The 22,232-nt window shown below is 43.5% G+C and overlaps 1 protein-coding gene across 8 annotated transcripts in view; it reads right to left on the bottom strand.

Annotated features, from left to right (window-relative positions):
- Positions 1 to 22,232, bottom strand: part of SLC25A17 (solute carrier family 25 member 17) — a 556,889-nt gene that overhangs the window by 443,174 nt on the left and 91,483 nt on the right. For all 8 annotated transcript variants that reach the window (XM_072126804.1, XM_072126800.1, XM_072126803.1 and 5 more), the window contains exon 2: positions 15,548 to 15,608. In XM_072126804.1, the coding sequence (XP_071982905.1) occupies positions 15,548 to 15,608 (61 nt within the window). The remainder of the gene's footprint in view (positions 1 to 15,547; positions 15,609 to 22,232) is intronic.

Genomic DNA, 22,232 nt, shown 5'->3' with positions numbered 1-22,232 from the left:
CATCATTATGTTGCAGATTCTATGTCTTTTTCTTCTTCTCTCTTCAGTACAGGTTCTTTAAAGTACGAAATATCTGGGAACAAAAAGAGACCCATATATATACATCTTCACGGCATTGGAACACGTGGTAAGTCTTTTCTTTTGTAGTAACACTGGGTTAGAAAACACCTTTGGGATCTCTTAAGTGTTTTTCCATTCCCCCTTTTTTTGCATGGTCTGATCCCCTTCCTCACTCCTTCTTTATTTGGGTCAGTTCTTACTCACCCTCTTACTCACTTCACACATTGTGCTCAATCACTCTACCTCAGCTCCTGCACTTGCACACTTCAGTTTCTGCATTTACGCTCCTGCACTTTTATACTCGAGCTACTTTCATTTCGTCATTTCCTTTTTTGTGCTCTTTTTTGGCTTAGGATATTTCCCCACTTCTTATATGCCTTTCGTCATTGGCTTTTTCACTTATAATTTTTTGTGTACTTAAGTTGTAGATCTATATTGGTACCTCTACATCCGATGACATCTCCACTACCTGACCTTGCCCCATGCACTGACCGTCTTGATTATAAGATCTGGTAGCAGACCTTCTCTCGGACCATGTGAACAATGCAGAGTAAGAATCTGGTCTCAGATCACATCTCTTGTGCTATACAGGACTATTGCACTCGATGGACCTATTTGAGCTGAAGCTCCTGACCTGGACCCCCTCTTTCTTTGTTCACGGAGTTGGCACTCATGAAGCTCCTGACCTGGACCCTTCCCTTCTTTGCCTATGGAGATGGCACTTGTATATCCTCTATCATGTTCTTGTTATGCCATTGCTGAATATGCACTTTTTGTGTTTTGATGACCCCGTCCATGACATGGGGTCATGAACCACATGTATCTGGATCCATATATTATGTATAATATTATTTAAATTGATGTCTCATTTGACGTAGCCCCCGCCCCTCCCCTCCTTTTTTTTTTTTTTTTTTTTGGGAGTAGTGTGCACCAGGATCAGTTATGTTACATCCCTGGTGAGTCTCTCACTCTAGTTCTCATTGTCCTAAAAAAAAATCTACTTTCACTTTCTTAGGTATTTTTAAGTAGGGCTCACCATGCACAATTAAATGGTAATTGTTTACAACATTTTTATATTCGTGGCACATTGGTCAGCAATGTTGAATTTTGGTCTGACCAAACTTCTTAAACACTGTCCAACACACCAATAAATAGACCGGCATCTTTATGTATTTTTTTGCGATTATACTTGTATGTGACGCTTTCAAATTATTTCTAGCTATTCCATGGGACTACACTACTAGTTCCATTTGGGGAGGCCTCCCACATTTCTTACAATTTTTTTACTGTTTGATAAGCATGTGTAACAGCGCCGAACAATGTCCATTATCCGCGATATGCACTAATGTATACTCGGCTCTTCTATTTCCTGGCAACATGATCGCTTACTCTTAAGCGTGCTCGTTGCATGGCAACTGTATTATCGGAGATACTGACGTTGATTACATGTGTTGCTGTCTTATCATGTGATCCACACGCTCTGTGGATAACACTACTTCCTCTTTCTCCCGATCACGTGATTACCCACGTGACAGGACCATTTCCGCTCATGCGCGGTGCATCACCCTACACGCCGGGTGAACTATACATATGTTGATGCGACAGGTATGTCTCTGGACCAATCAATTTCCTTTTTCCTTGGGGCGGGGGCCTCACCTTTTGCTACTTAAACAGGACAGCATCTTGATCTAATCACTTACCCCTGAGGAAGTCACCTGATCGGTGACAATATGCGTGGGGTCTGCTCCAATTCCCTCTCCGTCTGATGCTGCCTGCTGCTACACTTGTGTTTCACCTATATTTGGATTATTGAACATTCACATTTGGGTATTGTATTATCTAGCAGCAGGTATCTTGAGACCCAGGTCTTTTGTACTGGATATGCATTTGCACATTGTGGGGATTTGGCCCAGTAGAGACCGTGGTAGCGGGGTGCTGGGATGCAGTTCAAGACAGGGACACCAGGGTACAGTCCAAACAGGTCTCGCCTGCGTTTATTGCAGCAAAATAAAACCAGCCTTTACATTCAGGTATTTGAATAAACAAAAGAAAACCTACCCGTCAGGGTGCTAACTATACACAATAGTCCACTAGCTCACACTAAACAAAAGATCGCGTGGCTGCTCCAGACCCACAGGTCAGAGCTGTGTCCTCTCAGCCTCCTTCCACAGAGAGACAACCCACTCAACTCTGCTGAGTCATTTTATCCAGGCTAATTAGGCTGTTCCCATCACCTGTGTCCAAGGTGCTGGACAAACCCACCTCAGCACTAAGGCCTTGCATAGAAGCAAAACCTAGGGGAAACATACCGCCCATCCACAGTTAACCCCTTCAGTGTCTCACATACCCTCCCCCTCTGTTTGACCCTGTGGGGACGAACACTTTTGGCCATCAGACAGTGGGTACGGGACAGGGCATCGGCATTCCCATGCAATTTTCCTGCTCGATGTTCCACCGTGAATTTAAAATTCTGGAGCATTAGGAACCACCTTGTGACCCTGGCGTTCCTCTCCTTGGCCTGACTCATCCAGGTTAGGGGAGAGTGATCGGTCACCAGTGTAAACTGCCGCCCTACCAAATAATACCTCAGGGATTCCAGAGCCCATTTGATCGCCAAGCACTCCCTCTCAACTATACTATAGTTCTTTTCAGGAGGTGTGAGCTTGCGGCTCAGGAATGTTACAGGATGTTCCTCACCCTCCACTACTTGGGACAGGACAGCCCCCAAGCCCACGTCAGAAGCGTCAGTCTGCACAATAAAGGTCTTGGTGAAGTTAGGGGTGATCAGTATCGGTCCCTCACACAAAACCGTCTTAAGTCGCTGAAACGCCCCCTCAGCCTCTTCACTCCACTTTACCATCACCGCCCTGCTACCCTTAGTCAGGTCAGTCAGAGGTGCCGCTATTGTCGCAAAATCGGGGATAAATCGGCGATAATAGCCCACTATGCCCAGAAAAGCCCTCACTTGCTTCTTGCTCAAAGGTCGTGGCCACTGCTGGATCGCCTCTACTTTATTTACTTGGGGTTTGATGACCCCTCGCCCAATACGGTACCCCAGGTAACGGGCCTCTTCCAGACCCAGTGCACACTTTTGGGGGTTCGCTGTCAGCCTCGCTGCCCTCAGGGAGTCTACCACTGCTTGTACTTTGGCTAGATGACTCTCCCAGTCGTTACTATAGACTATAATGTCATCTAAGTAGGCCGAGGCATAACTCCGGTGAGGTTTTAGCACGAGATCCATTAACCTCTGGAATGTGGCGGGAGCCCCATGTAGCCCAAAGGGGAGTACCACGTACTGAAAAAGCCCATCAGGGGTAACAAAAGCGGTCTTCTCTTTAGCCCTGTCAGTCAGGGGTACCTGCCAATACCCTTTCGTCAGGTCAAGGGTGGAGAAGAACCTAGCCTGTCCAAGTCGTTCTATCAACTCGTCAACCCTGGGCATGGGATAGGAATCAAATTTGGACACCTCGTTCAACTTCCTAAAATCATTGCAGAACCGTAGGGAACCATCAGGTTTGGGAATCAACACAATAGGACTCGACCAGTCACTTTTAGACTCCTCGATAACCCCCAGGTCTAACATCTGCCTGACTTCTTCGGCTATGGCAAGCCGGCGCGCTTCAGGGACCCGGTAAGGTTTTTGGTGTACCCGGATGTGGGGTTCGGTTATGATGTCATGCTTGATGACTGAAGTACGTCCCGGTAACTTAGAGAACACATCCATATTTCGGAGCACAAACTCCTTCGCTTCCTGAATCTGGGCCCTGGAGAGGGACTCCGAGATCCGTACTTCAGGCACCTTGGCATCGGGTACACCTACCTCCGGTGTCCCCTTCTTGGAGACAGATGCCTTCTCTACTCCCATGGCCATCAGGGACTCTCTTTCCCTCCATGGCTTTAGGAGGTTCACGTGGTATATCTGTTCGGGTTTCCTCCTCCCCGGCTGAGATACCCTGTAGGTTACCTTCCCCACTCTCTCCATGACCTCATATGGCCCTTGCCATTTGGCCAAGAACTTGCTCTCCACGGTGGGCACCAGAACTAGCACTCTGTCGCCTGGGTTAAAGGTCCTGAGTCTGGCTGACCTATTGTAGACCCTAGACTGGGCCTCTTGTGCCCTTGTCATGTGTTCCTTTACAAGGGGCATTACCGCCGCTATGCGGTCCTGCATAAGGGAGACGTGTTCTATCACACTACGGTGGGGGGTACTCTCCTGCTCCCAGGTCTCCTTGGCTACATCCAAAAGCCCACGTGGGGAACGGCCATATAACAGCTCAAAGGGTGAGAAACCCGTGGAGGACTGGGGAACTTCACGTATGGCAAACATCAAATAGGGCAACAAACAATCCCAGTCCTTCCCATCTTTGCTGACCACCCTCTTAAGCATCCCCTTCAAGGTCTTATTAAACCTCTCGACCAGGCCATCTGTCTGAGGATGATACACAGAGGTGCGGAGCTGTTTTACCTGTAGTAACTTGCACATCTCCTTCATTACCCTAGACATGAATGGGGTACCCTGGTCAGTCAAGATTTCCTTGGGGAGGCCTGTGCGTGAGAACACCTGGAACAGCTCCCTAGCAATATTTTTGGAGGAGGTGTTCCTTAATGGAATCGCCTCGGGATACCGCGTAGCGTAGTCCAGGATAACTAGGATGTATTGGTGCCCCCTGGAGGATTTGACTATGGGGCCAACCAGATCCATTGCAATCCGTTCAAAGGGCACTTCTATGATCGGTAGCGGGACCAAAGGACTCCTGAAGTGGGAGACCGGGGCAGTAAGTTGGCACTCAGGGCAGGAGCTACAATACCGGTTTACCTCCTCCCATACCCCGGGCCAGAAAAATCGCTGCAGGATCCTCTCTCGGGTCTTCTCAGCACCTAAGTGCCCTCCCAGCACATGTTTGTGTGCCAACTCTAGCACCAGCCTACGGTGAGATTGGGGTACTACAAGTTGCTCAACCTCCTCACCCCGTATCTGGTCGACCCTGTACAACAGTTCCCCAATAATCACCATTCGGGGGTATATTTTATCAGCCCCTGGTATTTGGAGTACCCCATTTATCACCTTGACATTCTCCCGTGCTTTAACCAAGGTAGGGTCCTGTAGCTGTGCAGCCCCAAAATTGTCACGGGAAATCTCAAGGTCCAGCATGTCGGCCACCTCCTCGTGGCCCTCGACCTCACCAGCTAGGACCTCTAGGGGAGAGAATTCATCACATGGGGTCACCCCTACTGCTGGTGTGTGTACATCGGCCTCAAAGGGTTCAGGGGCCAAGGCCGGACATACCTGATGTCCATTATCTGCAACAGCACCTGAGGTGGGTCTTCGTCTCCAGAGGTCCCAAAACACCGGTAAGTCTCTGCCGATAATAGCCTCATGAAAAAGGGTCCCCACCACCCCCACTTCATGGGTAACAGTACCACAAGGGGTATGTAGGTTGATGACAGCAGTGGGATATTCGCGAGTGTCCCCATGTATACACAACACTCCCACTCTCCGCCCACTGTATAGTCCAGGATCAACCAAAGTTCCCCGCACCAGGGTGACCAGACTCCCTGAGTCTAGCAAGGCTTCCACTGTGTGACCACCGATTGTGACCATGCATACTTGGGGTTCTGCACCCGTGACTGACTCTGCCGCCAGAACTGGCCGGGCAAACAGTGACACTCGCCGGGTCTGGTTGCAGTCCATTGGCTCCACTGACAGTGGACAGTTGGCAGCAATATGGCCCATTTCATGGCACCGCCAGCACTGGATACGGCCATGACCTCTGTCACGAGTCTCACTGGGTTTCTGGGTATCCACGCCCCCCAATGAACCCCCTCCCAACCTGACATGTCTCCCCTTTTCCGCAGTAGCAGTCTTACCAGCTGGTTTGGTGACCCTGTCACTGGCACTGCTTCGTGTGGGAGAGGTAAGTAGAAGGTCCTCTGTAGCCCGATACCTCTCTACAAGGGACACAAGCTCCTCAGCTTTTGTGGGACCGGCCTGTCCAACCCACCGCTGGAGCCGAGAGGGCAGAGAACGGGTGAACTTGTCGAGGACCACTCTCTCTACCATCTGTGCTGGGGTGCAGTCCTCTGGTTGTAGCCACTTCCGGACAAGATGGATCAGGTCATGCATTTGGGAGCGTGGGGGTAATTTTTCTGAGTAAGCCCACTGGTGGACCCGGCTGGAGCGAACTTGAACGGTGACCCCAAGACGAGCCAGAATCTCCGCCTTTAGCTGGGGGTACTTACGGGCCTCCGTTTCACTCAGGTCGTAGTAAGCCTTCTGCGACTCGCCGGTCAGGAACGGTGCCAGGACATCTGCCCACTGCTCAGCCGGTAACTCCTCTCGCTCAGCTACTCGCTCGAACACAGTGAGATACGCCTCCACGTCGTCGGTCGTCGCCATTTTTTGTAAGGCCTTTTGTACTGCAGCCCGTGCGGAATGCTGGACAACCGGGTACCCTTGCAGACCAGTATGGGACCCCTCAGTAGTCGTCGCTTGCGGTGCTGCCATCATGCCAGAAAACTTCTCCATCATCAGCTGGAACATGGCTCGGGATTCTTCCTGCTGCTGGCGGGACCTCTCCTCCTGCAGCTGGAACATGGCTTGCTGCTGACGGGACCTCTCCTCCTGCTGCTGGAGCATGGCTTGCTGCAGCTGCCGATTAGCCTGGGACTCTTCCTGCTGCTGCTGCCGATTAGCTCTGGCCTCCTCTTGCAGGTATTTAATAAAGTCCTCCATCTTGGCTGTATCCTGCAATTTGCCTGATGCTTTCAGCCAGGCCATGCAATGTTGCAGGATGTATCAAGCCTTCCAGGTGTATGTCTTTTTGAACTGCCCGCAATCCGAAGCACCATATGTGGGGATTTGGCCCAGTAGAGACCGTGGTAGCGGGGTGCTGGGATGCAGTTCAAGACAGGGACACCAGGGTACAGTCGAAACAGGTCTCGCCTGCGTTTATTGCAGCAAAATAAAACCAGCCTTTACATTCAGGTATTTGAATAAACAAAAGAAAACCTACCCGTCAGGGTGCTAACTATACACAATAGTCCACTAGCTCACACTAAACAAAAGATCCTTCCACAGAGAGACAACCCACTCAACTCTGCTGAGTCATTTTATCCAGGCTAATTAGGCTGTTCCCATCACCTGTGTCCAAGGTGCTGGACAAACCCACCTCAGCACTAAGGCCTTGCATAGAAGCAAAACCTAGGGGAAACATACCGCCCATCCACAGTTAACCCCTTCAGTGTCTCACAACATATATTTAATGGATCTAGTCTTTTTACACTTGTTTTTTCTATTTATTTAAACGCTTATTACTGCCATTTGGTCCACAGTCAGATTGTTGAGAGGGATTGTAGGGCTCACATGCCCTTTGGCAGCCACATATACCCTTACAGGTATATTTTTAAGTGTTTTATATTGCTTTCTTGTTGTCCTGTGGTCATTTGTTTGTATATAGGAAATAATAAATATTATTACTTTGTTCAGTCCTGTGTTTGCATCCCATCTTTCCTTTTTGTCTTGTTCAATGTGATATATAGAGATGCTTGGACGTGTTTTTCACTAATTTGTACAGTAGTGCCTGCTTTTTCTTGTGTATTTAGGTTTCCACACTTTGCCATGAACCATAACTTGTTATATTGTGTAAACAAAATTAGGGATGAAGTCATAGAACATTTCCTGGTACCAGGTCCATATAGACGAATATAAACGTTAGACATGGCCCATTCCCATGTGTTGGGTGGTCACTTGGGAATAGATAAAACCCAGGAGCGGATTTTACAAAGGTTTTATTGGCCAGGTTGTTATCGAGAGATATCTAATTATTGTCAGTCCTGTCCAATATGCCAATTAACTGCTCCAGTCTCTCATTTCCGGAGCCCTTTAGTACCTCTGCCCATCATAGAAACTCCATTTGAGCACATAGCCATGGATCTGGTAGGTCCACTAATAAAATCTGCTAGAGGGCAGCAGTATATCTTAGTGATCATGGACTATGCAACAAGGTACCCGGTAGCAGTGCCTTTAAGAAATGCCTCTTCAAAATGTATAACACGTGAGATGTTCCATATTTTTACCAGAACAGGTCTGCCTAAAGAGATCTTGACTGATCAGGGAACACCCTTCACGGTACATGTTATGAGGGAGCTTTGTAAAATACTAAATATCAAGCAATTACGCACTTCAATATACCATCCTCAGACTGATGGGCTAGTAGAACGATTTAATAAAACACTGAAGGGGATGTTAAGAATGGTAGTGGAGAAAGATGGGTGCCATTGGGATTGTCTCATACCCTACCTATTGTTTTCCATAAGAGAAGTACCTCACGCCTCCACAGGGTTTTCACCCTTTGAACTATTGTATGGACAACAACCTCGTGGTTTGCTTGATGTGGCTAAGGAGACCTGGGAAAGTGAGGTAACTCCATACCAAAGCGTAATTGAGCATATTGCCCAGATGCAAGAAAGGATAGCTGATGTCATGACAATTGTTAAGGAACATCTTCTTCAGGCCCAAGAAGCCCAAAGTAGGCTATATAATAGATCAGCCATAATTAGGCAATTCCAGCCAGGTGATAGGGTACTGGTGCTTGTACTCACAGTAGAAAGCAAATTCCTTGCAAAGTAGCAGGCCCATATTCACCAGCCAGGTAAAAGGAAGCCTATCCAGTTATATCATGTTAACCTCATCAAGCCCTGGAGAGATAGAGACACTGTTGGTTTACCTTGCTTACTTGCCCAGTCAGAGGTGGATTTTAGAAATGTTTCTATTGCAAGTACGATCTCAACGTCACAAAAGCAGCAGTGCAAGGAGTTGTTAGAGCACAATAAAGATATGTTCTCTGAATTGCCTGGTCTTTCCTCTGGTATTGAACATAAGATTGTTACTGAACCTCATGTTAGCCATGAAGCCATGTAGAATCCCTGAAACACGTAGGCAAGTGGTTTCCCAAGAGGTGGAAAGAATACTAAAGTTAGGGGTTATTGAGGAATCTAAGAGCGGATGGTCAAGTCCAATAGTGTTGGTGTCACAATCGGCTGTGACATATTTAATTATATATCGCCAAATCGGTGTTTGGTAGTGTGTTACATTTGTATTACCTTATAATCAGTCACATGTAACCATTTCTATTCCCTTGGAATATTCTACTCTTCTGCAGAAGTCTTTGTGTCCCCACAGCTCCAGCGGGTGTGGATTTGGACATGGGGCTATTGTATGGTAATAAACTCCCTCCACCCACTACTAGGTGATTACCAGGTAGCAGAGGAGGTGGGGGTGGAGTTGGGTGCAGGGCTATTGTTTGAGACTGTTTAGAGGCAGTTGTTGAGGAACCTCGGTCAGGAGAGCAAGCTGCTGCGCTCTTCAAGAGGACTTGGTTGATATGTAACTTGTTATTATACTGGAATAAAACCTGAGGAAATACAGCTCAGTGCTTATCTTCTCTGATCACGAGGGCCGTTCGTGACAGTTGGTGCCCAAACTGAATGGGGAGTGGCGTTTCTGTAACGATTATAGAAAGCTTAATGAGTTCTGTAATGTGGACGCCTACCTGGTGGCTCCCTGTCGCAGCAAGACCATCCTGCTTTGCGGCAGGCTCTGGCGAAGACCCGAGGTACACTTAGACTCCACTCGCAGGTTGTGGCTAGTACCATCATTCCTCGTGGTGGTTCATGGAGTCCACTGACTTTAGCCTCAAGAGACTCTCCCACACCTCCGTGCGTGACAGCTACCAATATAAAAGGATGCCTTTTGGGCTGAGGGGGGATACTGCCACGTTTCAAAGAGTAATGGATGCCGCTGCTTATTGCATGATATTGTCATATTTAGTGATTGGGAAAGTCTTCTTAATAAAGTAAAAGTAGTTTTAGAAGCTTTAAGGAATGCTGGGTTTACCATCAACCCAAAGAAATGTGCCCAATATTAAATGAAGAAGTGTCTCTGGCGGGCACAGCCCCAGTTGCCGGAGTCTGTCTTTGTACCCCCCTGCTGCCTCCCCACCAATAAAAGGATGTTTTCCAAGCTTTTGGAACCGGTGAGTGCCGTCATCTTTTGCTGCGCATTTTGTTCCAAAGAAATGTGCCATTGGTATGGAGGAAACAAATTCTAGGTTATGTCGTAGGAAGCGGCTTAATTAAACCCAAAATAAGCAAAGTTGAAGGCTTTCAAAATTGGCCACGACCACTATAAAAAAAACAAAACAAATGAGGGCATTCTTGGGGATTGTGGGCTATTATAAGCGGTTTGTCCCTGACTTTGCCACCATTGCTGCCCCACTTACGGAGCTCAAAAAAGGGACAAAATCAGTCATGGTGAAGTGGACCCCGGAGGCTGAAAGAGCCTTTAATGAGCTTAAACATGCCCTGTGTAAACAGCCAATCCAGGTAGTACAGACAGATGCTTCTAATGTAGGGTTGAGTGCGATATTGGGAATAATGCCCAGATAACACGCTGGTTTCTTGCATTACAGGATTTCCGGTTTAATGTGGAACACAGAGATGGCAAATTGCATGAAAATGGTCAAGGGTGCACTGTTTGTTGGTTCATGGTGCCCTGCAGCTTTGGGCAAAGGAGGACGGGTCACTGAGGTCCCTGGCCTCAGTGAAGTAAGCTGCTAATCTTTGTCAGTAACCTTATGTTTCAGACCCTCATTTAAAAGTAGTATAGCTGCTTGCTGCAGCTGATTCGGGACGGTTTTTACTGGAGTAGTCTGAGAGCTGGGTGGGATGACTGCTCCCATGTATCCAGGTGGTATTCCAGGTGTTGCCTTGTATTTATTAGTCAAGAGGTGTAGCAGAGCTGAGAGTGTGTGGCTCCAAGCCTGAAGTGTTGGTCTGCTGTCTTTCTCCTGCTGTTGACTCGGGACTGGGTCAGAGATGCTGGAGGACTCTGCTGTAACTTTACAGACTGTATCGTGAGGATTACCTGTCTTATGTTAAAGCCTTTTGCCTGAAGAAAAGTCAACTTTATGTAATGCCTTCATTTAGCACCCTGCTAAAGAAAGCTGTTTATTTTCATTAGTGACTTTGTTTTAAATAAACCTTCCATTGTTGGACATTAATGTTTTGGTGATCTTTGTGATGAAGCCTAACCCCCACAATATGTAAAGTAAAACCTCCTGTCTTTTATCTCATCAGCCAGACAGTACTGTCCATAAAATGGCTGCAGGAGGAGGGTCATGTGATCTCTAACTGTCTGTGAACAATCACCAGTTAGGAGATCACATGACCCTCTATCTGTGGCCATTTTATGGACAAGAATGTCTGGCTGATGAAGTAAAAAAACTTCACTGCAAAATAACCCCCGTAATCCAAATAGATTTTCATAAACTGACATTAGAAAGCATTGCCTCTATCCCTTCATTCTCTCTCTACATGCCTGTAAACTTAAGCAATGAGGTCCTAAAGCTGTATGCAAATGACCTGTGAAATGACCATATTCAAGCTGTCCAGCTTATTCATGAGTGGGAGGAACAGCAACACCCCTAGTGCTTGACTGACGCCCTGTATAATGGTGTGATGTATAATGGTGTAATGGCTTCTCCATGTGCTTACTGGTGGCCACACCTCCTGCAGCCTGTGTGTGCATAGGAGAGATACAACAGCTCCAGGCAGCCATGTTATAGCAGAACATGTCAGGTACTTGTGTAGCTGATGTCTGTGTCTCACAAATGTGTCTTGGGAGGATGCAGCATGTCAGCAGATAAAGCACATACACTAGCAATGCTTTACAATACATTACACAGAGATATGAGCAGGGATAGGAGAGGAGGGGTAAGAGCAGTGACATCACTGCCTCTGACCATGTGACCAGCCTCATTTACATAATACAGAATAGATGATTTTATAATGATCAATGTATGAAATAACTAGATAAAGGCTGGGACAGGATCCTTGTGAGCTGCTCCAACAGGTGTCCTTTAAGAAAGCAATGCAGAACTATTAATAGATGTATACTGGTAAATTACCTAATATCCTGCACCCTATATTTACAGTTAGGGCCAGAAATATTTGGACAGTGACACAAGTTTTGGTATTTTAGCGGTTTACAAAAACATGTTCAGAAATACAATATACACTCACCGGCCACTTTATTAAGTACACCATGCTAGTAACAGGTTGGACCCCCTTTTGCCTTCAGAACTGCCTCAATTCTTCGTGGCATAGATTCAACAAGGTGCTGGAAGCATTCCTCAGAGATTTTGGTCCATATTGACATGATGGCATCACACAGTTGCCGCAGATTTGTCGGCTGCACATCCATGATGCGAATCTCCCATTCCACCACATCCCAAAGATGCTCTATTGGATTGAGATCTGGTGACTGTGGAGGCCATTTGAGTACAGTGACCTCATTGTCATGTTCAAGAAACCAGTCTGAGATGATTCCAGCTTTATGACATGGCGCATTATCCTGCTGAAAGTAGCCATCAGATGTTGGATATTGTCCAAAGGGATGGACATGGTCAGCAACAATACTCAGGTAGGCTGTGGCATTGCAACGATGCTCAATTGGTACCAATGGGCCCAAAGAGTGCCAAGAAAATATTCCCCACACCATGACACCACCACCACCAGCCTCAACCGTTGATACAAGGCAGGATGGATCCATGCTTTCATGTTGTTGACGCCAAATTCTGACCCTACCATCCGAATGTCACAGCAGAAATCGAGACTCATCAGACCAGGCAACGTTTTTCCAATCTTCTACTGTCCAACTTCGATGAGCTTGTGCAAATTGTAGCCTCAGTTTCCTGTTCTTAGCTGAAAGGAGTGGCACCAGGTGTGGTCTTCTACTGCTGTAGCCCATCTGCCTCAAAGTTCGACGTACTGTGAGTTCAGAGATGCTCTTCTGCCTACCTTGGTTGTAACGGGTGGCGATTTGAGTCACTGTTGCCTTTCTATCAGCTCGAACCAGTCTGCCCATTCTCCTCTGACCTCTGGCATCAACTAGGCATTTCCGCCCACAGAACTGCCGCTCACTGGATGTTTTTTCTTTTTCGGACCATTCTCTGTAAACCCTAGAGATGGTTGTGCGTGAAAATCCCAGTAGATCAGCAGTTTCTGAAATACTCAGACCAGCCCTTCTGGCACCAACAACCATGCCACGTTCAAAGGCACTCAAATCACCTTTCTTCCCCATACTGATGCTCGGTTTAAACTGCAGGAGATTGTCTTGACCATGTCTACATGCCTAAATGCACTGAGTTGCCGCCATGTGATTGGCTGATTAGAAATTAAGTGTTAACGAGCAGTTGGACAGGTGTACCTAATAAAGTGGCCGGTGAGTGTATATATATATATGAGTGTGTGAGTGTATATATATATATGAGTGTGTGAGTGTATATATATATGCACACTCCCAGCTGCAATATGAGAGTTACCACATCCAAATCAGAGAAAGGGTTTAAGAATCATAGCTCTGTAATGCATAGCCTCCTCTTTTTCAAGGGACCAAAAGTAATTGGACAATGGACTCTAAGGGCTGTGATTAACTCTGAAGGCGTCTCCCTCGTTAACCTGTAATCAATGAAGTAGTTAAAAGGTCTGGGGTTGATTCCAGGTGTGTGGTTTTGCATTTGGAAGCTGTTGTTGTGACCAGACAAAATGCGGTCAAAGGAACTCTCAATTGAGGTAAAGCAGAACATCCTAAGGCTGAAAAAAAAGAAAAAAATCCAATCAGAGAGATAGCAGACATGCTTGGAGTAGCAAAATCAACAGTCGGGTACATTCTGAGAAAAAAGGAATTGACTGGTGAGCTTGGGAACTCAAAAAGGCCTGGGCGTCCACGGATGACAACAGTGGTGGATGATCGCCGCATACTTTCTTTGGTGAAGAAGAACCCGTTCACAACATCAACTGAAGTCCAGAACACTCTCAGTGAAGTAGGTGTATCTGTCTCTAAGTCAACAGCAAAGAGAAGACTCCATGAAAGTAAATACAAAGGGTTCACATGTAGATGCAAACCATTCATCAATTCCAAAAATAGACAGGCCAGAGTTAAATTTGCCGAAAACACCTCAAGAAGCCAGCTCAGTTCTGGAAAAGTATTCTATGGACAGATGAGACAAAGATCAACCTGTACCAGAATGATGGGAAGAAAAAAAGTTTGGAGAAGAAAGGGAAAGGCACATGATCGAAGGCACACCACATCCTCTGTAAAACATGGTGGAGGCAACGTGATGGCATGGGCATGCATGGCTTTCAATGGCACTGGGTCACTTGTGTTTATTGATGACATAACAGCAGACAAGAGTAGCCGGATGAATTCTGTAGTGTACCGAGATATACTTTCAGCCCAGATTCAGCCAAATGCTGACCGGACGGCGCTTCATAGTACAGATGGACAATGACCCCAAGCATACAGCCAAAGCTACCCAGGAGTTCATGAGTGCAAAAAAGTGGAACATTCTGCAATGGCCAAGTCAATCACCAGATCTTAACCCAATTGAGCATGCATTTCACTTGCTCAAATCCAGACTTAAGACGGAAAGACCCACAAACAAGCAAGACCTGAAGGCTGCGGCTGTAAAGGCCTGGCAAAGCATTAAGAAGGAGGAAGCCCAGCGTTTGGTGATGTCCATGGATTCCAGACTTAAGGCAGTGATTGCCTCCAAAGGATTTGCAACAAAATATTGAAAATAAAAATATTTTGTTTGGGTTATGTTTATTTGTCCAATTACTTTTGAGCTCCTAAAATGTGGAGTGTTTGTAAAGAAATGTGTACAATTCCTACATTTTCTATCAGATATTTTTGTTCAACCCTTCAAATTAAACGTTACAATCTGCACTTGAATTCTGTTGTAGAGGTTTCATTTCAAATCCAATGTGGTGGCATGCAGAGCCCTACTCGCGAAAATTGTGTCACTGTCCAAATATTTCTGGCCCTAACTGTACATACACATTACAAAAAACATGAGGTAAAGTGGCCAACACCTTTAATCTTTTTATAAGTAGTTTCCAACTCTTTATAAGTAGTTTCTAACTCTAAAGAGTAGTTTCTGTTGATCCAGGCAGTTATTCTTATCGCTATATTAGGGGTCAGGAAGGATCGTTTCCCTGGTTTGGGCCAATTGACATAATGCCTTTATGCCTTCTTCTGGATCTACACAGTATAATTTAATAGGTTGCACTTGATGGACTGAAGTCTTTTTCTAACCTTATTTACTATGATCTCTGGGAAAAAAGAAGCGCCTCATTTGGATATGGCTTTAAATGGGAATTTGTATAGGTACACATGCTCATTTCATACCATAAATTAGGATGATGTTTATTTATTTGTGGTGTAACAAAGCTGGTGACACTTTTCTTCACTGTGAGGCACAGAACCTAATAGCTCTGTAGTTGTGTGCACCAGTACAGTACTGTCAGAAAAAATATCCAGCTTTTAACATGCAACTTATAAAGTGCTGAAAAGAAAAAAAGATAACTGAGAAATGATTGAGACAATCCAAACAATATCTTAATACTAAACATGATATATTATTACCTTGCAATCTGAGGCGCGCAGTGTCTAATGGATAGAAGACAGACATAGCAGTCATGCTACCCTAAGGAAAAATTACAGAAATTAAAATTTAAATCAATGCAGATATGTTTAATAATGAAACAGTCAACAACAATCAAGCAACCACACAATTATGGTGGTGTGACTAAAGTATAACTCAACCGTACCTGTAAATTTCACAATAGACAGTATGGAAAGAGGGCCATACCCTTACAGGGTTTTGCTGTACTGCCTGGTTGTTGCCTTTAAGATGCAATTGCAGTCACATTTTAAAAATGTATTGCAGGATACATTCACAAGAACATTCTGAATGATTTCAGTAGTTTATAATAGTTTATTTTACATTACCTGCCTCCCTGCCAGCATAGTGTGGCGAGTCCTGGGTGGGGAGGGGGTAGCTACAGCAATTTTTACGAGCCTTTGTCTCCTCATGCATTCTTCCACTGCTCCACACCAACACCCTCCACCCCCTGCCTGCTCAATGCACATGACAGGAAGTGGGGAGGGGTGAGGGAGCTAGAGGAGAGTAGACGGACACAGGCACACACAGGCTGCAGCTGCCCCCATCTGGGAATAACCATCTGCTGCTGGCAGGAAGCCAGGAAATGTAATAGAAAGTATTATAAACTACTGAAATTACTTAGAATGCTGACATAGGCATATTTAATAGCAGCATAGGCTATTGGAAACGATCACCAGCTAAAAAACACATTTGTACTGGAGAATTAGATGTTGTGGCTTAGCTCTTGCTTACTCTTAACCCTCCCATCTTCATAGGCTATAAAGACAGAAGATTTTAATGTGAAACTTATTTTATTAGGAATGGAGAGAACAAGGGAAACTCAAGTGATCTCAAGTGATCAAAAATATGATCATAAACTGTTCTTTAACCCCTTAATGCCGAAGCCACTTTTCACCTTCCTGACACGGCCCATTTTTTCAAATCTGCTCACTATAAATGGTTATAACTTTGGAACGCTTTAACATATCCAAGTGATTTTGAAATTGTTTTCTCGTGACACATTGTGCTTCATGTTAGTTTAAAAATTTTGGTGGTATGTTTTGCATTTATTTATGAGAAAATCAGATATTTGGTGAAAATTTTGAAAAAATTCCCAATTTTTGAAATTCAAAATGTTCTACTTTTTCCACACATAAGTCAAACCGCCAAAAAATGTAATAACTAACATTCACTGAATGTCTACTTTATCCGTGGTTTTTTATACATACTATCATTTTTGTAAGATGTTAAGGGGCTTTGAACGTCAGGTGCAATTTTTCACATTTTCATAAAAAAAAGCAAAATCCTGCTATTGAAGGACCTGCTCAGGTTTGAAGTCACTTTGAGAGGCCTAAATAAAAGTAAACCCCCATAAATTACTCCATTATAGAAACTACACCCCTCAACGTACGTAAAACAACGTTTATGAAGTCTGTTAACTCTTTAATTGTTTTACAGGGGTTAAAACAAAATCGGATGCAATTTGAAATTAAATTTGTTTTTGGCTAAATGAATGTGTTTTTCATAAAATGTACAAATTCTCAGTGGATAAAATACCAAAACATTCCACAAAATTTGATACCCAATCTCTCCCGTGTATAACAATACCCCATATGTGGTGGTAACCTGCTGTATGCACACACGCCAGGGCATCGAAGAGAAGCTGCGCCATTCAGAGCAGATTATTCATTATCACTTTATAATGGCTATGCAATCTTTATTTTTTTGGCAATTTGTACATCTAAGGGCTTATTTTTTGTGACATGAGATGCACTTTACAAATACTTCGTTTTAGTGGGTCATTAGCTTATTGATGAGATTTTATTAACTCTTTAATGTATGGAGGAAAAGAAAATTGTCAATTTTGGGTTTCTGTTTTTTGGATATTTTGGGGGTCATACACCGTACACTAAAAATACTATAATATTTTTATTCTATAGATCACTACGATTACGGTGATAACTCATTTATATAGTTTTTTATAGATTTTACAATTTTACAGGAAAAAAAATGAATATAAAGAAAATCTCATTTGTTTTTGCATCGCCATCTTTTCGGAGACATAACTTTAATATTTTTTGGTTGACAGAGCTAGTTTAGGGCTTATTTTTTACGTGTTGAGTTGTCAGCGGTACCATTTTGGTGCACATAACTTTTTTTGACCACTTTTTGGAACATTTTTGTGAAGGGATATTATGAAAATGTATTCATTTTTGGCAAGTTTTTCAGGTTTTGTTTTTACGGCGTTCACCATACGGGTCCAATATTGATTCTGACTTATTGTACAGATTGTTACGGACGCGGCAATACCAAATATGTGGGGGGTTTTGGTGATTTTCAGATTTTTTTTTACTTTATTAGATGTGTATAGGGAATGTTTGTGTTTAGGGGACTTTAACTTTATTTAATTAATTATTTTTATTAAAAAGTGTGTTTATTTAGTGTTTTTAACTTTTATTCTTTACTTTTACAGCTTAGCTTGAACAAGCGATCCACTGATCGCTTGTTCAAGCTATTCTTCACCTAATACAGTGTAATACAGATGTATTACACTGTATTATGTGGCTCTCCGGAAGAAGATCGCGCAGCCCGGACACTGGCAGTCCTGGGGCTGCGATCGGAGCCACGGACACCCCCCCCCCCGGTAAGCGCAGCGGGGGGTCCGATTCTAGCTAAATGCCCCTGACACGCCGTGGTCAGCGCTAGCGGCGGCGTGTTAGGGGTTAACACCCATGATCAGAGAAATCTCCATATTTATTTTCAACCTCAAAAAACTAATTTTCAGTTTTTTCATCAAATGTCATGTACAACTTTTTTTATGAGGTGTTTTTGGGATGATATGTAGTTTTTAATAGCACAATTTTGGGTTTCATATGTCCTACTGTTGAACTTAACCATTTCTGTTTAGTGTATTAAAAAAAACAGTAATTCTTGTACTGTTGAGTTATAAAACATACCACACAGGTGAACACCATCAATTAAGAATAAGAATAAGAATAGGAAGGGGAAAGAAAAGGGATAGAGTTGTGAATGCAAAGATAAAATATAAATTTTATTATTTAGCAAAAAATGAAATAAAGAAAATGTATCCTCCAGTAAACATGAATTTGTGTGACACACTTAGGGAAAGATAAACAAAATAGATATACAAAGTCTTTTTCAGTCCGTGATTACAGGCAGTCCCCGCATTACGTACAAGATAGGTTCCATAGGTTTGTCCTTAAGTTGAATTTGTATGCAATTCGAAACTGTATATTTTATAATTGCAGTTCCAAACAAAAATGTTTCCACCAGTGACAATTGGAGTTTTAAAATTTGTTGCTGTATTTGGACCAAGGATTAGCAATAAAGCTTCATTACAGACACAGTCTGGGAGTATAGCGATGCATTCAGAGAGCTTTACAAAAGGTTACAGTGGACTGAGTGGTTAACTAGAGGTCATCTGTAAGTCGGGTGTCCATATAGGAAACCTACCATTTGATTTGATGCGTTATGAAGCAAACATAACTTGAGAATGCTGTAGCTACACTGATGCAGGATCATATTTTGGTTAATCCCTGTGCGGAGTGGTTTTTCTGATAATAGATATAACATTATGATAATGAAGCTTTGTCACTTCTATGGCTGCTCCAGCGCTTGCTTCCGTGCTACTCGAAGCAGAAGAGATTTTCAGTGCAGGAGATGATGATGCAATCACTCCTCTCATGCCAAACAAGATAATCAATTGCTGCACCATCCCCCAGCTGCTGTGTTTGAGTGATCCAGCTCAGATTGATTAGTGCTTGACTAACCGCCATTTGTAATTCCAAGCTCCCATGTGTAATGTGTTTATCTTGGCAGCCATGCTGTCCCAGCTTTCCCAAGGTCCTGAATGTTAAAATAGTTTTTTCAGTGAAACCACTCAGCACAGGGATTCAACAAGATATGATCCTGCATCAGTGTAGCTACAGCATTCTCAATGAAAATGAAATCACATCTACATTGAGGGCATTTAAAGATCTTTCTATAAAGACGGACTCAGTCCGGGTGGACAAAAACCATACTTGAACAATTTCCCTAAATCTTATAACAAGAGGTCTCAGAATTTCTTGGTTCCTTGGTTTCAGCTCAATGACCAGACTTGATTTTTCAAATCTGACATGTCTCACGATAATTGGTTATAACTTCGGAACGCTTTAACATATCCGGGTGATTTTGAGAATGTTTTCTCGTGACACATTGTACTTCATGTTAGTTATAAAATTTAAGTGATAAGTTTTGCGTTTCGTTCTGAAAAAAAGTGAAAATTTGGCAAAAGTTTGTAAAAATTCTTCATTTTCCAAGTTTGAAATGTTCTGGTTTCCAGACAAGATGTAAAACTACCCAAAAAGTTTGATAATTAACATTTACAAAATGTCTGCTTTATGTTGGGATAATATTTTATGCTTCCGGTCATTTTTCTAGGATGTTATGAGGCGCAGAACTTTAGGTGCGATTTTTCTTATTTTCATGAATATTGCCAAAACTCACATTTTGAGGGACAACTCAGCTTTCAAGTGACTTTGAAAGGCCTAAATAATAGTAAAACCCCATAAATTACCCCACTATAGAAACTTCACCCCTCAACAGATGTAAAACAACTTCTATTAACCCTTTAAGTGTTTCACATGGGTTAAAAAATATGGGCCTGCGATTTAGAAACTATAGAATTTTTTTGGAAAATACATTCATTTAGGCCAAAACTGACATTTTCAGAATAAATTAAATGATGAAACGCACTGCAACGCTTGATGCCTAATTCCTCCCGAGTTTACTGATACCCCATATGTGGTGGTAAACTGCTGTATGGGAGCATGGCCGAGTATAGAATGAATGGAGGCGCCATTCACAGCAGATTTGTATTGTCACATTGTACGACCTATAATTTTTTTTTTTTTTTGGTAATGCGAACATATGAGGGCTTATTTTTAATGGGATGAGATACAATGTATAGATAATTTATTTTGGGAGTATAAAGCTTATTCATGAGAATTTATGAACTATTTCAAGGGGGACACAAACAAAATCATCAATTTTTATTTTGGATTGTTAGCATTTTTTTCCCCCGCTCACCGTAACATAAAAATAATATTTTATCTTTATTCTCTGGTTCACTACGATTGCGGTGTTAGCTCATTTATATAGTTTTTCCTGAGCAAAACCAATATTGGAGAAAATCGCATTGTTTTTACTATTGACAACTTTTCATGGCCATAACTTCTGTATTTTTCTGTTGTCAGATCTGGTTGAGGGCTTATTTTTTGCGAAAACAGTTGTTCTTTTCAGTCGTATCATATTAGGGAACGTAACTTTTTTTGATCACTTTTTAGAACATTTTTTGTGATTGTGTTTGATTGTATATTATGGGAAGTTTTTCGAGTTTTTTTTTACGTAGCTCACCGAGCGGGTTCAATATTGATTTAGATTTATTGTACAGATTAATACGGACGCGTTGATACCAAATATGTACGTGTTTTTGTGTTTTATTTATTTTATTTGCATTTTATGTGTTACTGGGGAGATTTTGGGACTTTTATTTTATTTATGTTTAATTAATATTATAAATATATATATATATATTTTTTTTTTTTTTAACTTTTTTACATTTTCTACTTCTTGGCTTGAATAAGCGATCATCCGATCGCTTATTCAAGCCTTTGCACTTTCAAGGAAGGCAGAACCCGGCGGGGAGAGAAGCCTGCTTCCTCGGGTCACTCATCGGGACCCGGGGCAGTGGCAGGAGGGATCAGATCCCCCGCTAAGCACACCAGGGGGGGTCCGATCCACGGGGGACACACTTGCACGCCGCGGTCATGCTTGACCATGGCGTGTAAGGGGTTAAACACCTGGGATCTGAGTTTTTCCGATCCTGGGTGTCAGTGCCCGGTCTGGGCTGTGATATCAGAGCCCGACACCGGCACCAGCGAGACCCGGTGTCCCGCCGTAGAAAGGCGTACGCGTCAGAAGAAGTACCCTTAATGACCGCCGTAAAAAGCCTATACGGCGGTCATTAAGGGGTTAATTACGAACTCTGCATAGAAAAATCAAAACAAAGATGGGGGAACATTCTAACTGAATGTTCCTGGTCCTTAATGCAAGTCCATATAAATGCTGAGAAAAATATGAACAAGAGATCTTGTTCTGATTGGGCATGTGCTGGGGCTACCCATCTACTGGGAGTCATGTGCTGCGGCTACCTATCTACTTGGGGGCATGTGCTGTGGCTACCAATCTACTGGGACTATAGATCTGTTGGGACTATTTATCTACTCGGAGGCGTGTACATATTGTATGGCTCTTATGGAATAACATTCATGGCTCTCAGCCAAAAAGGTATAATTATACTTTTTGTTTCCATGGCCCAAGTGCATAACTTTACATTTATCTACATTAAACCTCATCAACCATTTCTCTGCCTCAAGCTTCCACAAATCCCTCTGTAATGCTAAACCAACCTCAATATTTATTACTGTACACAGCTTAGTATCATCTGCAAATATTGAAACTTGACTGTGTAAACCCACTACAAGGTCATTAATAAAAATATTAAAAAGAAGTGGCCCCAATACTGACCCCGTGGCACTCCACTGGTAGCGTCAACCCAATGTGAGAATGTGCCATTAATGATGGCCCTCTGTTTTCTATCAC

This window comes from Engystomops pustulosus, chromosome 10 (assembly GCF_040894005.1).
Source record: "Engystomops pustulosus chromosome 10, aEngPut4.maternal, whole genome shotgun sequence".
Taxonomy (NCBI): Eukaryota; Metazoa; Chordata; class Amphibia; order Anura; family Leptodactylidae; genus Engystomops; species Engystomops pustulosus.
This window is presented reverse-complemented; position numbering and strand designations above follow the sequence as displayed.